Raw genomic sequence first — 16,285 nt, forward strand, 5'->3', positions numbered from 1 at the left:
TAGAGCAATTAGTTAGCTACCTATGCCTTTTCCATTCGGATAGCCATCAAGTGTGGCCACTTTTAGAGAGCCTCGTTGTCAACTGAGTGCGCGCAACTCACACACAGAGACGGAGGAGTAAGGCATAAAAAAGATGCTAGACAATATAGCATCCATTTTTCCAGGTTGTACTAGTGATATTTGATTGACAGGTGAAAGTTGAGGTATTAACGTAGCAAAATTTAGAGCTATGATTTTTGTTGCACAGGTCAACATATCACGAAGAGGTGTACACAGAAAAAGATTTCATTTCCTTCACAGTTTCAATCAAAAGTATTTCATGCTGTAGCAGCATTGTTTACCCAATATTGTGACCAATGAGTCCATTTTGAAAGACGCCACAACAACCCAAATGACAAGGTAAACACCACATTTACTTATCTTTTTATTATTTCAGTATCAAACAGTTTATCAACAATAGAAAAACGACAACACCGACGAGTCTAGTAATTACAATACTAAGAGAAAATGACGAGCGTTAAAAACAGAATGTGAGGTGACAGTCTGACAAGTTGGGGCGGAGTGAGGAGGAAGAGTGAAACGGGATGAAAATGGTTAAACAGCGGCGGCGGAGGAGAAGAATTGCTGTTCGATAGCGAGACAAAAGAGTGAGGGGACGGCTACATATGTGGCCTCCCCTCATACAAGTCAACTCCTGCGTCCTTTGTCATCCTGACACAGACACACATGGACGATGAATGGAGGTAATCAGAACAAGTGTTCATTGGTTTCAGGCATCCAGTACTACGAGTGGCTGAGGTCGCCATCATTATTTAATTAGAGGCTTTTGGACTATACTGAGCTTCTCTGGAGGTAACTCATTTTTTTGCACGCACACACAAGGGGAGGTAAGTCCGTAGCCTGTCATTCTGATGTGATTACTCGCCTGTTTCGTCTGGATGATGGGGAGTTGGGGTGGGGGGTGGGGTGTCAATACCATGAGAGGTGCGATTGATTGGGCTTTAAAAATGTCTACCAGAACCATTAGATGCACAAAGAAAGATAATCCCAGATGGCATTTTTACTTGAGGGAGGAGAAGGCTTGGAAGAGTTTGGCTAGGTTAATTTCAGAGTAGCCACTGGTGGTGAGCACTTTCTCCGGGACTTCCTTCAGCTTCCGGTACACCTCCTTCTCTTTGTTCCACCAGCCAGCACGAGCTAAAAGAGGGAAAAAAAAAAAAAAAAAAAAAGATGGAAATGCATTTGCAAACATCAATTACACCGGCCAACAACAATTTTATTGCACAAGATTTATTTTAAGATGTGACATTTTTTTATGTGATGAATCGAAATGGCACATTGATTTTTTTTCTCAATCATGTCAACATTTTGAACTGTGGCCACATCTTTTTAATGTTTGTGTTTTTGTACAGATGAGAAATAAAAATAAACAAATGTTACAAATATATAATTGATTAAGAAAATCAGATGGAAAAAAAATAACCGTACCATAACAATAATTTCCCCTATTCAATTCTGTGATGCAAAAGATTCCAAAAATAAGTTGAATAGCCAACTCTCAACATTTTTTAAGAAAAAAAATTGCAACTCAGTGACAGCACATAGTAAATATTACATCTCCTGAATGAGTATTTACCAGGAGATGCTTTGCTATCTCCTCATAAGGCTTTTAGGGTCAGGATAGAGATCAAAGACTTGGACTGAACGTTCGATGGCGGCGCAAGCACACAGGAACAAGTGAATCGATACAGAAGTACAGTGAGAGAGTTAACTCGATACCTTGTGTGTTATCCCCTCAGGTGGGCCACTGTGAGATGATTGATACCATCTCTGATGGGATAGCTGCCATTTGCCAAATCCTCCCAACGATACGGCAAGTGAGGAGTGTGCATCAAGTGTCATAAAACCCAGTAATAACACTATTGGACCAAAGCGGTATAATAGCGCAGCTGAAGGAGCTGAAGACAACGCAATTAAGAACATGTTCGGTCCAGCGTTCATCTGATTACACCGTTAGGTTCTCATGTTGCTCCATTCTTTTCTGATTGCATGGAAATAATTGCAGATGAACGCATGGTGTTACGTGACATCACAATTTTTTCTCTTGCTGTATACTTAATAACTTTATAGCCGTGACCACCCTGTGTTTGATTTGCTGGGAGAAATCAAATTCACACTCCTATTGCCTTATGTGGCATCCGCTTAAGTTACCAAACATTTTTCCTCTCTCTAAAGAATGCCAGTAAAACAACAATTTTTACTGTCGTCTTACAATTATAACTTTTAGTCTTTTCAATAGCACCTCTAAAAAGGTGTGTACACAGCAGTGCCACTGTAGCTCAGACAAAATGAGAGGCCACGGTTGAATGTTTCTGTCCCTGTGAACATTTTAAAAATACCAACAAAAATGATAGTGACATATATTCAGCAATGTAAAATCTACTGAATTATCTATGTGCTGACATGCATCCAGTCACAAGAAGGAGTCATGCCATATCACAGACGACAAAACTCCTTTTAACTCTGAATTACTTTGGTCCGGTTTATTTCAGCACACACAGACAATTGACCCATTCGTACAGGGCACTTAACCACGCCTCCTGAAGTGACGTCACGCCACGTGCGCTGACGTAAGACAAACAGTAAAAATGGCAAATACAATACAATACAATACAATACAATACAATACATTCTTAACCGAGACGGACTCCATGCTTCTGATTTCATTCAAATCAACGATATATTATAGATTCTAAATACAATACATTCTTAACTGAGAGAGACGCCATGCTTCTGATTTCATTCAATCATTCACACGTAGCAATTTTATGCTAGCGAAGAACGTCTCATTCATTTATACGAGACGTGTATTAAAAATCAAATATAGGGCATATCTTCGTGCAAACACTGTCTGGTTAAGCTTCGGCCGCGAGCCGGCAAGAAAGCGACATGTTTGTGCAGTCGGATCATCACTAAATATGTCTCAACAAAGAATAAGTGTGTCAATCGTTCACACGTAGCGGTGTTATGCTAGCGGAGAACGTCTCATTCATTTATACGAGACATGTATTCAAAATCAAATTTAGGGCATATCTTCGTGCAAACAGTCTGGTTAACTTTCGGCCGCGAGCCAGCAAGAAATCAATATGTTTGTGCAGTCCGATCATCGCTAAATATCGCTCAACAAAGAATAAGTGTGTCAATCGTTCACACGTAGCAGTGTTATGCTAGCGAAGAACATTTATTTATACGAGACATGTATTGAAAATCAAATATGGGGCATACCTTTGTGCAAACATATGTGTTCCGGTTGATATTAGATGGATTTAGTTGATGATGCGGTCTTCCACAAAGTTTGATCCATCGAAGGCATTTTTCGTACTGGGTCTTCGGTTTTGGAAAGGGTACGAATCGAACTCCACCAACTAGCCTTTCAGGATACCTGTCGTCATTATTACAAAGTCCGTGGCTACACCTCTTAACCATATTTTTTGTTAAATAACCCAAATACGCGATAAAACGCTAACAAAACCTATACTGGACCATGCAATGTTGTCTGAGAAAATGGCGGGAGCAAAAAGGGGCTTTGGTTTATGCAGATCTCTGGACTCTGATTGGTCAGTGACGCGGATTGCGCAATATCCACGGAGGGGTCAATTGGTGGTGACCTCTACCAATGTTCTGGGTGCGCTGTCCCAAGTTTCAATGCAATATTATGATGGACGTGCATTTCAGTGTTTATCCAATTGCCACACACTTGGGGCGAGTCGAACAAACCAAAGCATAGTTTTTACATGGTTCGCTGGCATTATCTGAATGATTAATATATTTTCTATGCGGTTGCCTCTTCCAATAACAGTTCCAATTCAATTACCTTAACCTTCATTTTGTGGTGCGCTCCTAAATTTTCCATGGCGAAAAGTATCAGAGCATCCTAAAATGCAAAACCCTCTTCTAAATGCAGCAATCTGCACCACTTTGACACCTTCACCACCAGCAGTTATGTTTATGTATCCAGGATACTTTGAGAAAGATGAAGAAATCAATCAAAACAAGGCCTACTTTAAGAACTGTGATCCTTTTTCCAATGTAGCAGAATGTTCATAAAACACATTGAGAAAGAAAGGTACCGTAAAAATGAGACCCTTGAGGAAGTAGTACAGATGTGCTGTAAATGCCTGTCCAAATTGTCCCTATCTTATGGCTTGTTCTTCCTACCTACTACATTAGTGACTGCTGTATAAATAGAAGCCTAATATGTGGCCATGAGAACCAAAGTAAGATACACAGAATCACACACACCTGCAAACACAACGTAGTTGACTTCAATGGCATCTGCAACTGTTACGACCCCCGCACCCACAAACGGACATGAAAGGGGGAGGAAGACACACGAGTATTTATTTTAATAGAAGGGGGTGGGTGTGATGATGCATGATCAAGCGAAAGCAATCATGTCATCATTTTTAAAAAGGTGGTAAATCATCTCTCTGTCACACCATTGCTCTTCCTCCCCTCACTTCTTCCCTGCCGCTGACTCAATCAAGATTGGTGAAAAGATAAAAAAAAAAAAAAAATACAATTGAGACCAAGTTATAGAAGACGTGTAGAAGAGTCCATACAAATAACCTCCGGCAAGGAAAAATTTTGGGAAGGCCGAGATGAACTTTCCTAAAATATCTGTAGTTGCCCCCATTTTGAGTCAGCATCTTATTGTGGTGGAGTTGTTTGTGTGTCTTAATGATCCTAGTAGCTAAATTGTAAGGGGCTTCATGCCCCTGGTAGGGTCTTTCATGGCAGAAAGGTCCAAGGTGAGTGAGGTTGATTTCCACCTTGTCAGGACGAGTCCATAAACACCATGTTCAGGCATAAGGGGTAAACAAATGTGAACTTGGCACCAGGACAGCCTAGGTCGCAGTTCACTTATTGCCTTTCTGGTGTGTCACTGGACTTGCAACCACATGTCTTCGACATTTGGGAGAATAGAAGGGCAGAGGAGTCAACTCATCCCCACTTGGTGGTGAGTTGGCTTCGACGGTGGGGGGATTTCCGGTTCCATGTGGAAGGCCACCATGTATTGTGAGGGTCTGCTGGGAACATCTGGCAAAATCTCGTCAGAAGGAGTGTCAACTCCCACCTCCAACAGAAGTTTGCTCATGTTTCGGGGAGACGGGGGACAGTGAGTTTGAGTGGATTATGTTCCGCATACACCATTGTTGAGGTGGGTGACCAGACTGTTGCTGTGAGGTCTTTGCCTGTCGTGGCAGCAATCGCCGAACCTGTTGGTGAACACCAAAGGTGAGGTATCCCGTCAAGCTGTAGGAGACCTATCGGACTTTTATGGCCTGTGGGATTCTTGAAGCAGCTGATGGGTACCGGGTGGCCAGGCCAAGCACAATACAGCTTTGGTGGTCACTGAAGCAAAAACTCTGACATGGGAAGAGCTCGGTGAAGCCATTGGAGAAAAACTTCCGGATGGCTTCGAGGAAATTTTGGTCCACCATTCCGTGTCTCAGAATGGGGAGGCAGTGCACCACCAACACTTTGTATAGTGGCGATGGGGCGCTGCAGACCTTTAGACGGGACGTTGTGAGTCGGTGTGGAGAATACTTTGAAGACCTCCTCCAGGAACATCCCACCGTGAGGAGACCCCGTGGAAGACCCAGGACACACTGAAGAGACTATTTCCCTCGACAGGCCTGGGAACACCTCGGGATCACCCTGGAAGAACTGGATGACGTGAAGGAGAGGGAAGTCTGGGCGTCTCTACTGCCCCTATGATCCGACCCCGAATAAACTGTAGAAAATGGATGGATGGATGGACTTGTTTCTTTTCAAACCAGTCATCCCTAGTACAGCCTAACATCTCCAAGTAAGAAACGAAGCACAATGTGTACTCAGTTTGCGCAGCAGCGTAAGACTACGTCGTTATCCACCACATTAAGGCATGTTCAGTTAGCTCTGTTTTTACCAGTTGTCATCTGATTGTTTTATTTTGTTGGCCTGTAATTGGGACAAATATTTACTTCATTTCTGACTTGGTGACTACTGAGTTTTTCAACCTAAATATTTAAAAAACAAGAACCCCCTGTACCGACAGTCCCCACAGAAAACACTCCACTGCGTTAACAATTTTGTTTGGTGAATTCACTAGCAAGTTACATACAATCTTGTTGCAATGATTTCACTCAATTTTCAGAGCTCATGTAACTATCCGCCTCTCGCCTCCACAGCAGAAACAAACTGTACTTGCTGCAAATGTAGCCTGCAGTAAAAAAAAAAAAAAAAAAAAAAAAACAAACACCAAGGCGTTGATTTGTTTAACTGGGTGATGCATTAATTTAGACACCTCCTCATTTAGAGCTAAGGCAAACATTTGAGAACATAATAATAATAATAATAATAATTATTGAGAAACCTTTAACATTTTCTTTTTTACCTATAGAGAAAATGAAAGAATTAATCCCACTTTTTTAATTGGATTGCAGAATTTCTGTTCCCATGTAAGTGCTTTAATAATATTGTGCCTTGGTGGAGGTCAGCAAGGTTGTAACAAAAATTCCCATAACTGATGCCTGCATTCCATTTTCCCATGCATTGCGTCATGATTCAATTGACAATTATCCTCATTCAAAAACATTGAACCGTCCTTACAAAATTCGGCACAGAAATACATGCGCGCGCACACACACACACACACACACACACACACACACACACACACACACACACACACACACACACACACACAACACACACACACACACACACACAAAGTAAGCATATCGGGGTTATATTCACTAAGGTGTTGCCGTACAGCCATGCACACTCTAGCGGCACTGGGCACGAGGATGTCAGGGCTCTGCACGCTCTAACTAGGTGTAAATACAATAACAAGCCTGTAATTAAGTGAGCATGATGAAGTTAATGGAGATCGGCCATCATGTTGGCCGCCTACATGAATATTCTATTAGGCTGGTGGTGGCGGGCAGCTGGAATAGCAGTTAATTTAATCACCACTCGGAGCACGGGGGAAACTTCTTTGTGTGAGTGTAATTGCACAGAATGAATAATTGATTTGACAATCGCACCCACGGACTTTGCCATGCTGCAGAAAGGAAAGAGAGGATGAGGAGAGGGAAGAAGGTGGAGAGAATGAGGACGCGAAAGAGGGAAAGGAAGATCAAGAGGGGCTGAGGGAGAGTGGGAGGACCGAATCCAGAAGCCGGTAAAAGGGACCATTAGAATAGTGCAGCTCAAAGACAATTTTAGTTTTATCAATGCGTCAAAATTACATTATGGCTCACATGCAATCATGCTGCCCATTCTCAAAGATGTGGAGGGAGTAGAAAAAGCAACAGATGCAAAGACGAAAAGTGACAAGAAATGATTGGAACACGTCAATATGAGATGCCAAGGGATGGGCGGCGTGTTTTCACGAGCGAGCGCCGGTGGTGTGTGCATAATCTATTAGGAGCTCTCCTGCCGCGGCAAAAATTACCTCCATGTTTTACTCAACTGCAGCAATCAGACACAAAAACGCCATGCACATGTAGATAAGACGCTCGTTCCAAGATCATGTTCAATCGGCAGTCATTGTACGTCAATGTGGTCTATTGTGCTGTGCTCCCTGAGTACAAATAAAAAATATCGACACATATTTGAATGCATTCAGAATCTGCAAATCCAAGAATATAAAAGTGGCCACTGAATGAGAACGCCATTCGCCTATTGTCTGTCTGTTCAATTGTAATAAAGCAGTTTGATATAGTTTATTGTTGTCTGTAAAATCACCAAGAATATGATATTGTTGGCACTTGTGATTTTAAAGAAATTGTTTCTAGCTTATGGGAAATTTCATACATAATTCAGTGTATACTATTGACTAAAATGTTCGTGATCAGGAAGTGGTATAAAATAAGGCTTTGATTAAGAAATCAGGGGCTTCAAATTCACTGATGGGACTTTTTACATATTATGAACGAACTGAAATTTGTCACAACATAGAGATATGACATTCAGGATTGTTCAGAACAGTTTAGGAAAAGCCTTTCTTTCCTCTGCCAAGGTCTTTTTAGTGTTTTCAATACAATTATAGAATTTACCAGCACTACCCCTAGCACTTTTATAGATACAATTAAATGTTGCATGAGGAAAAAACAAAGTATTCTATAGTGGATGCACACATTCTCACACCAACAGCATTCTACACAAAGAATAGAATTGCATGTCTCATCCCTGTAATTGCAGCAATGTGTCCCCTGGGTGTGTAATACAGTAATATGTGGTATTACTGCCACAGGACAGAGGATAACACCTTAAACCTATACTTTCTAACAGCATGAAGATGTGCATGCACGGTTGTCATAGTACTTTGGCTGATTCTGTCAACTGTTGTTGGTGGAACACAGCCATAACTGGAAAATCAACATGAGAGAAAATGAGAATAGCATCTACTCTTTGTATGACAAAAATCATCGGAACAGGAAGTGTTATGACAGAGACACAGTGAAGGTCAATGTTATCCTCTTAACTGTGTTGTTTGTCATCACTCTTTTCCAGTACAAAGTGAGTGAAGGAGGTGTGGTTTAAAGTTGAAGTTGTTTTTAAAGAAAGACTTTGCCCAAAATTCCCATGTACAATAAACCCACCAATGTGAAGTAATACTATTATTACATATATTTTGGAGATTAATTGAAAAAAAATTGAAAATAAAGAACATTTTTGAAATCCAAGCAAAATCTGGATATGTGCCAGCTTTCACAGCCAGACTTGGAAGAAAAGCCCCTGACGCCACTGGTAGTTAGCATTACAGAACATTCGTTCTAACTAGGCCAAGATGCTAAGGTGTTGTGCACCAAACTGCAACAAAACTGAGAAAACGCACCCAAATTTTTCCTTCTTTAACCTCCTGTGGGGTCAACCTGACAGGATAAAGATGTGGCTGTCATTGTTGAGGCTCGTTCAGCAGCCGGGGAAATTTGCACGCATCTAACCATTACAATTAATTAGCCGCTTAGCTAAAGCCTCTCGTTCTGGTACTGTGTAAGCAACAACATACTTTATGAGGCAGCACAGTGGCGCAGCTATAAAGCGCATTCCATCTTACCCACACAACACACATGCGGACCTGCACCAAGCCCGCAACATATGACGTAGTGATATTCTTCGTAAACACCATCTTCTCTAGGGACCATTTTTTTGAATACTATTCACCACACAATATGTGATATGTATATTCTCTACATCTAAACCAACTCTTCAGAAACGCATCAGAACAAGAAGCATTGCAAGCGTGTCAAACGCTGATTGGCTGTCAGTTTTCCAGCCGGGCTCATTGGAATGTCTGAACGAGAGAGGAATTTCGATAATACCTTTCCAATTAAGAGATGATTCTTGGTGAAATCTGTGCATAACTCTGGTATTAAAAGAAACACTGTACCCTCATCAACTAACTTTTAATGTGTGCTCGCATTGCTATTACTTTCACCAAAGTCTTCCTTTAAGGACAGTTCTGGTCGCAAATAAGAGATACCTGCTCTAATCAAACTATGGTGAGTTTAAAGCCCAAGTGACAGGCCTATAAACATTCTATAATAGAGGGTCAAGACTAACTCCTGATGATTAATTGACAGACTAGGAACACTTCTGTCTTAATGGTGCTTTTCCAAGAAGGCTGCAGTTCAACAGCAAATCAGGACAATACACGTAGCAAAAACTTTGACAAATTGGGCACAAGCCTGTTGCTGTTTGGGATGCTGGAGGAAAAAGAGTGTTTGCAAATTGAGGTAATGTGCCCCATTGAAATGAATGGTAAAGCACTTAGACCTGTCCAACCCCAAAACATAGCATAGCGATCAAGCGTGTGGTTTAACTCTTTGGTTCACTAGGCAGGGTAGTTAGCTCACAGGCTAGCGAATGTAATAAATAATTGACTTTTCCTTTAGTGTCATAGTTGTCTGCGTCTACAGAGCCAGCATTGTAGGCGGCATTACGAAAACAATTAAAATGAATCAAGTCTGGAAAAAAAAGCTTTGTATAATTTATAAATATGGAACAATAACCCGCTCTACTGTGCCTCTGATTGGCTGCCACCAAGACATGACTCGTACCTTTAGTGGATAATGATTCACTAAAGCATCTGATATTTTATAAGTTTGGCATGGTTACAGGGAGCCAGAAAATTTGTACTATGCCTTTCACAACACCCTAATGGTCTAAACATTGCTACACACAAAGAGGGTGTTGAGAAAAGGCAATACAATTCTGATTTAATACCATTACAACAGTACAAACTGTTCAGCTAAATCACAAAAGAACAAAATTGAGTTCTCAGGACATCGTAATCGATTACAACAGGATAGTTTTCATTGTATTGTACAATATTTGGCCTGTCAACTGAGCAAGCTTTCACAGTTCATGCAACAATGTTTAGGACTCGCTAGCCTGAAGGCCAAGATGTTTCGCAATTCAAAATTTACATAATGTGTTGCATTATATTGTATCGTGACTTACAAAACAAGCGTGAACATAGGAAGAGTAAGTGGCTACAAAGCTTGGAAAAATAAAGTGAGGCAAGTCAAGAGGTGATTGGCAATGCTTTTTCTTTTTTGCATCTAGGCTGGGGCAAAAATATAATAAGAAAGCAGAAGTGGGGGGCTATAATCATGTTAGTAGCCCTGCACTGGTCCCATCCCTTTATTTTAGCGCCTTCCATTGCCTGAGTGGTCATCCACTGATTACAAGTTATATTTACCTCTGCTGTCTCACTCCTGACTGCTACACAGTCCTGGCATTCAGGCATACATACATAAATATTTAATCAAATAAATAAATCACTCAGTCGAGCGGCACTTTCTAATCAAGTGACATCAATCAGGGAGAACTATGGGTAAAGAGGCCTTGTGGCTTCCGCCTACCGAGCGCACCCAGAGACTGGAGTAGCATCTATTTGAGTCCAAGGGGGGAAATATACGCTCCATGTCCCATTACAGGAGAAGGGCTATCCTTTCTTCAGCGCGCCCATTACTTCCCCTATCATTTCTCCAAATCTAAAACCTGTTTTCAATCAACACAGCCAAACGAGTGCCTGTCTAAGAGAGAGAGAGCGAATGAGGAGAGAGTGGTAAAGGTGGACAGTGAGGGAAGGGCTGGGGGAGAGCGATGGAGGGCTCTTTTTGCCGTTCTCCCGGTGATTGGAGCATTTTGCATTCTGTACGTGTGTGTGATTGAATCCGTCTCCTAAATTGGGGCTGTTGACTCGAGGAGATGAATGCCCTTAACCCCCTCTCTCCCATGTACAATGCCCATACTTTGGTGTCTGTCCCTGTGTGTGTGCATAGGGCAGCACTGATGAATATTTTAAGAGCAGCCTGAGTAACAGGCTTACTTTGAGCCATTGATTGTTAATGCCATGTTACATTTATAGTATTTGTGAAGAAACATTGATGGATACATCTAAATTCAAACCGCACTTTCACTGCCTTGATTTCAATTCTCAAGACAGTACTGCAGAGTTATCACACAAACACCCAAAAAAAAAAAAAAAAAAAAAAAAAAAAAAAAAAATTACGGCATTTAAAAACCCCAATGGCTTTCCACAAACCACAATTTCACAAAACTTAAGAAACAAACTTAAAAATCAGCTACATAACGTATGGGGCTTGCTTGTACAATAGCTACGTTTAATTATAAATACACAATTTTAATGCAGTGTATAAATTTAAAGCTATTGAAATTTATTAGATGAAATATAACTGCAGTGGGGTGTAGACTGAGGATTCCAAACCTTTTCTTCCAAATGTGTTCTTACAGATTGGAGGGAGGACTCTGTGCAGGGCTATCAAGTTCATATTGTATTGTACTGTACAAATTTGATTCTACTGATTCAATGCTGATTAAAGGTGAGCCAAATTTCCTCATCGATTTCTTTATGGACCTTGCTTTGTTCTTTGTCGTGATGCAGAGACGTGTTGAAACAGGAAGAGGTAATCCTCAAACTGTTTGTGGGTCTGAAATCCCTTGGTATGCTGAAATATTCAGAGCTCATTTCACTGAAGCTCAGGGGCTAATATTCCAGAGATTTCAAACTTTCTTGGAACAGATTGGAGATGGCCCCATTCTGTCAATATCTGTACACAAATCAAAGTTTGTAAAGACAAAGATGAGAGAGTTTTATGTGGATCAACCTGACTGGACCGCACAATCCTGCCCTGAAGCCGAATGAACGCTTGTCAATGAACTGGAGCGGATAGCAGTGTGTAACCTCACAAATATGCATCTGGAAAAATGGTCATAAATTCCCTTAAACACACTCCTAAACATCGTGGGAAACATTCCTAGAAGAGTTTACGTTGTCTTCACTAGATTTTCCTCACACTGTTACTGATATTCTGGCTGAGTCCTTCACGCAGATCTCCTCTAGAGCAGTGATGTTTTGGGGCTGTCGCTGGGCAACAGAGACTTTCAACTCCTCGGAAGGATTTTCTCTGGGGTTGAGATCTGGAGACTGTTTAGGCCACTTCAGGACCTTGAAATGCTTCAAATGAAGCCACTCGCTCATTGCCCAGGCGGTGTGCTTGGGATCATTTTCATGTTAAAAGACCCAGCCACGTTTAATCTTTAGTGTCCCTTGCTGATGGAAGGAGGTTTTTCACTCAAAATCTCACCATACATGGCCCCATTGATTCTTTCCTTTATATGGATCAGTGGTCCTGGTCTGTTTGCAGAAAAATAGCCTCAAAGCATGATGTTTCCACCATTAGCTTCACAGTAGGTAGGACATTCTTTGGATGAAACTCTGCATTCTTTCACCTCCAAACATGACAAGTTAAGTTTCTACCATAAAAGGTCTAGTTTGGTTTCATCTGACCCCATGACATTTTTCCAATCCTCTTCTCGATCATCCAAATGCTCTCTAGCAAAATTAAGATGAACATGCACTGACTTAAGCAAGGTTAACAGTGCCTGGCACTGCAGAATCTAAGTCCCTGGCAGCATGGTGACACTTCTCTGGAGGTCATTGACCCCGGTGCGGTTCTTGAATTTTTGCTTTTCTGATCATTTTCACCCCAAAGGGTGATATCTTGGGTGGAGCCTCAGAGCGAGGGAGATTATCAGTGGTCTTGCATGTCTTCAATTTTCTAATACTTGCTCCCACAGTTGATTTCTTCACACAAAGCTTCTTACCTATTGCAGATTAGGTCTTCCCAGTCTGGTGCAGAGCTATAATTTTGTTTCTGGTGTCCTTGGTCTTGGCTATAGCAGAGTTTGGAGTGTGACTGAGATTATGGACAGGTGGGTTTTATACTGTTCAAACAGGTGCCATAAATACATGTAATGAGTGGAGGACAGAGGAGCTTGTTTAAGAAGTTACAGCTTGCATGTTTGTAGGTGAGCAAATACCCATTTCCACCATAATTTATTATTACATTCTTTACAAACAAGACTGATTTTCTGGAGTTTTTTTCTCATTGTGACAGCCATAGGTGAGGTATATCTATGATGAAAATTATACACTTCCCTCATCTTTTGAAGTGAGGAACAATTGGTGGCTGACTAAATACCTTTTTGCCCCACTGTACATACACACAATACATACAATCTGATATGCATTTATGTTCTTTTACGCTGCTGTCTGCAGCCAGGCCAGCGTGACTAATGAGAGATTATGGTTTAAAATGAAAAAGAAAAAAATATATTGTTATCATCAGTAGTAGTCGTAGTCAGGGGCATCAGACTCAAACTGACAAGCCACACAGTCTGTATCAAATGTTAAATTTAGTACAATGCTCTGGGCTAGTGAAAAACAGACACCGGGCAACAACAGGTCCAACATTTGAACACCCAAGGTCAAATTTGAACATGGAAAGAGAGACGAGAAATTCATCAGTTTAAGGTCGAGTTGTGTGAATAATTAAAGTTCTCAAAAACGCGTTACCCCTTTTTTTGTCTTCTTTCAAATCTTGAATGAGCAACAATACATTCCAAGACAATGCTAGTGTGTGTGTGCATGTGCTTACTTTTTTCTTCCCCCTGCAATATTTTGGCCACCGCATGGTCCCAGTCGAAGATGAACCTGTAGAAGCAGACCTGGTTGTACAGGGCCTTCTCTGAATACTGCAAAAAGATACCAAAAAATTGAAATTTGTCATGTTCATGAGAAAATGTTGAAGAAAAATAAGATACATCTTCTTTTGTGTGAAGCAAAAAAACTAGTTTGCTTTTTTTTTTTTAACTGCTTTTGGTGGGATACAAGGAACAACACAGCCATGGAAATGGAGGAGAAGAAATAAAGGTAAAGAGGGAAAAAATGGAGACAGAATGAACAATAAGAGAGAGAGAGAGACATAAAAGAGGCGACTAGGCCTGAAATACCCTCCCTCATAATAGTTTGTTGTGATAAGCCTTTCTGAGAGAAGAATGCGAATCGCCGAGGCTGTCAATTTGATTAGCCATTATACTGCATGTTTAATTGCAGTTATTGGATCGTCATTTCCCCACTACGATGGAGAGGGCACGCTAAGCCCCGACCCCACACCGACATCAGGTGTTTGCAGAGTGCTTTATTATTACCACCGCGAGGAAGAATCCCCCGACAATTCCCGCGTGTCACCGCTGGAGCGAGTGTGTATCCATTATACCTGCCAATCGACCACCGACATAATTGTAATTTCAGTTTTTACAGCAGCAGCATAATCAAGTGGCAAGTGTGCCTAATGTAGCTCTGTGCCAAATATGATGAGTGAGTGAGTGCATGTAAGGGAGGTGTTTAATGGCAGTCAACGGGTGCACGCATAGAACGCACAGCTGTTGACCGCTGATGCGCTGCCTAGCCAACAACTGAACCATGTCGGACCGATAATGGAGTCTCGCTTTTGGTTGCCAAGGTTGTACAAGCGCAGTCACATCTTGAAAAGAAAACACGCACAACAAACAGGAAAAATGATCACACATACAAAAATTCTATTGATACAATGCTGATTATAGGTGAGCCAATTGTTGCTTTCTGATTGACTGACAGATGTCAGAAAGGCGTGGCTAAAATATTACAGGGTTGTTATTGAATTTGTAGCACCTCAACCCCACCTTTCTTTGGCATACACGTTCATATGACTGCCTCGTCATTCAGCTCAGCGCTTTGTTCCCGCACTGACACCATTTCAATCTGCTCCACAAATATGAGACATTTTCAGGCTGACTGCCTAAGGACAAACCAGCTGTGAAATTGCCTCTCTCCTGGGAGCGCAGGACGCCCCCCTTCCCCGCTATGTCATACCCCCTTGCTTGTCTTCATTCCCCACTGACTCACACTCCCCCCTCCCTCCACAAACATATGCAAACAGTCAAGAATAAAGAAATTCATCATAAAAAATATCATTAAAAAATATACAAATAGATTTTCGAATCACTCAACCCTCATCTCTAGTTGTTCATGGAGGAAAAAAATTGCACTCAAGACTTGGTCATGCTCTTTTAAAAAAAATGCCACTATTCAAACGAACACATACAATCCTAAAATTTTGGCACCTGAAACCAAGTAAATCACGTGGTTAATGAAAAGGAAGTCAGTTTAAAAACGTGATAATGGGGACAAAAACCCAAAGAGTCAAAGTGAGGAGTGACAGATTCCATGAAAGGCGCAGCACCAGTGACACACAAAGCTTTTTTGGTATATCAAGTTCTCCAGTGACCCTTGTATTCAAGGCTTGATGACGACCATGATGCCTACAACATCCAGCCGTCTCACGAGTGCAGCTGCGAGAAGCAAAGGGGCGCCTGGGTAATGGCGAGAGACAAACATACAGTACATTTACGCTCAGCTGTAACTCCAGTGGGCTTTAAAACTTTTTTTTTTTTTTTAAAGATGCAATGAGCATTTACTGCTGCTCTAGTTAGTCGCACTGATCAGCTTCACAAGACACCATAATGAGTCAATATATGTAAATCTTTACTCGGCAAACAAGACGGGAAACAAAGGCATTTAACTGGTGCTCTCGCCAAAAGCCTCCAACCATTCAGTACCGGTAATTTCTCTATATTGAAAAGCATAATTGCCTGCTATTTGAAGATATTCATGCCCAATTTTTGAAATTAATTTCAATTGGGGAGAAATGTAGAAATGTCAGCTCCAGTGAAAGGGATTTGATTTCAATTATCCTCGCTCAAAGGACTGTGATTTCCAAATACACTTAAGCAAAATTATAACGAGAATTTTTGTTCGGCAAAATTCAGTGTTTAAAGAGCGATTAGGCGATAATGGGGCAGCTTTGAGGCGGCAGTGAAT

At 41.3% G+C, this 16,285-nt stretch overlaps 1 protein-coding gene across 4 annotated transcripts in view; it reads right to left on the reverse strand.

Moving 5' to 3' along the window:
• Positions 1–433: 433 nt before the first annotated feature.
• Positions 434–16,285, reverse strand: part of pola1 (polymerase (DNA directed), alpha 1) — a 69,650-nt gene continuing 53,798 nt past the window's right edge. For 3 of the 4 annotated variants that reach the window (XM_061804942.1, XM_061804940.1, XM_061804939.1), the window contains exons 36-37: positions 14,022–14,118; positions 435–1,197 (exon numbers count right to left, since the gene is read on the reverse strand). In XM_061804942.1, coding sequence (XP_061660926.1) covers positions 1,061–1,197; positions 14,022–14,118 — 234 coding nt within the window. In that variant the 3' untranslated portion in view covers positions 435–1,060. Of the gene's footprint in view, positions 1,198–14,021; positions 14,119–16,285 lie in introns of all 4 variants that reach the window. The other variant, XM_061804941.1, reaches the window with a different exon arrangement.

The sequence above is a fragment of the Syngnathoides biaculeatus genome, chromosome 19, assembly GCF_019802595.1.
Source record: "Syngnathoides biaculeatus isolate LvHL_M chromosome 19, ASM1980259v1, whole genome shotgun sequence".
Taxonomy (NCBI): domain Eukaryota; kingdom Metazoa; phylum Chordata; class Actinopteri; order Syngnathiformes; family Syngnathidae; genus Syngnathoides; species Syngnathoides biaculeatus.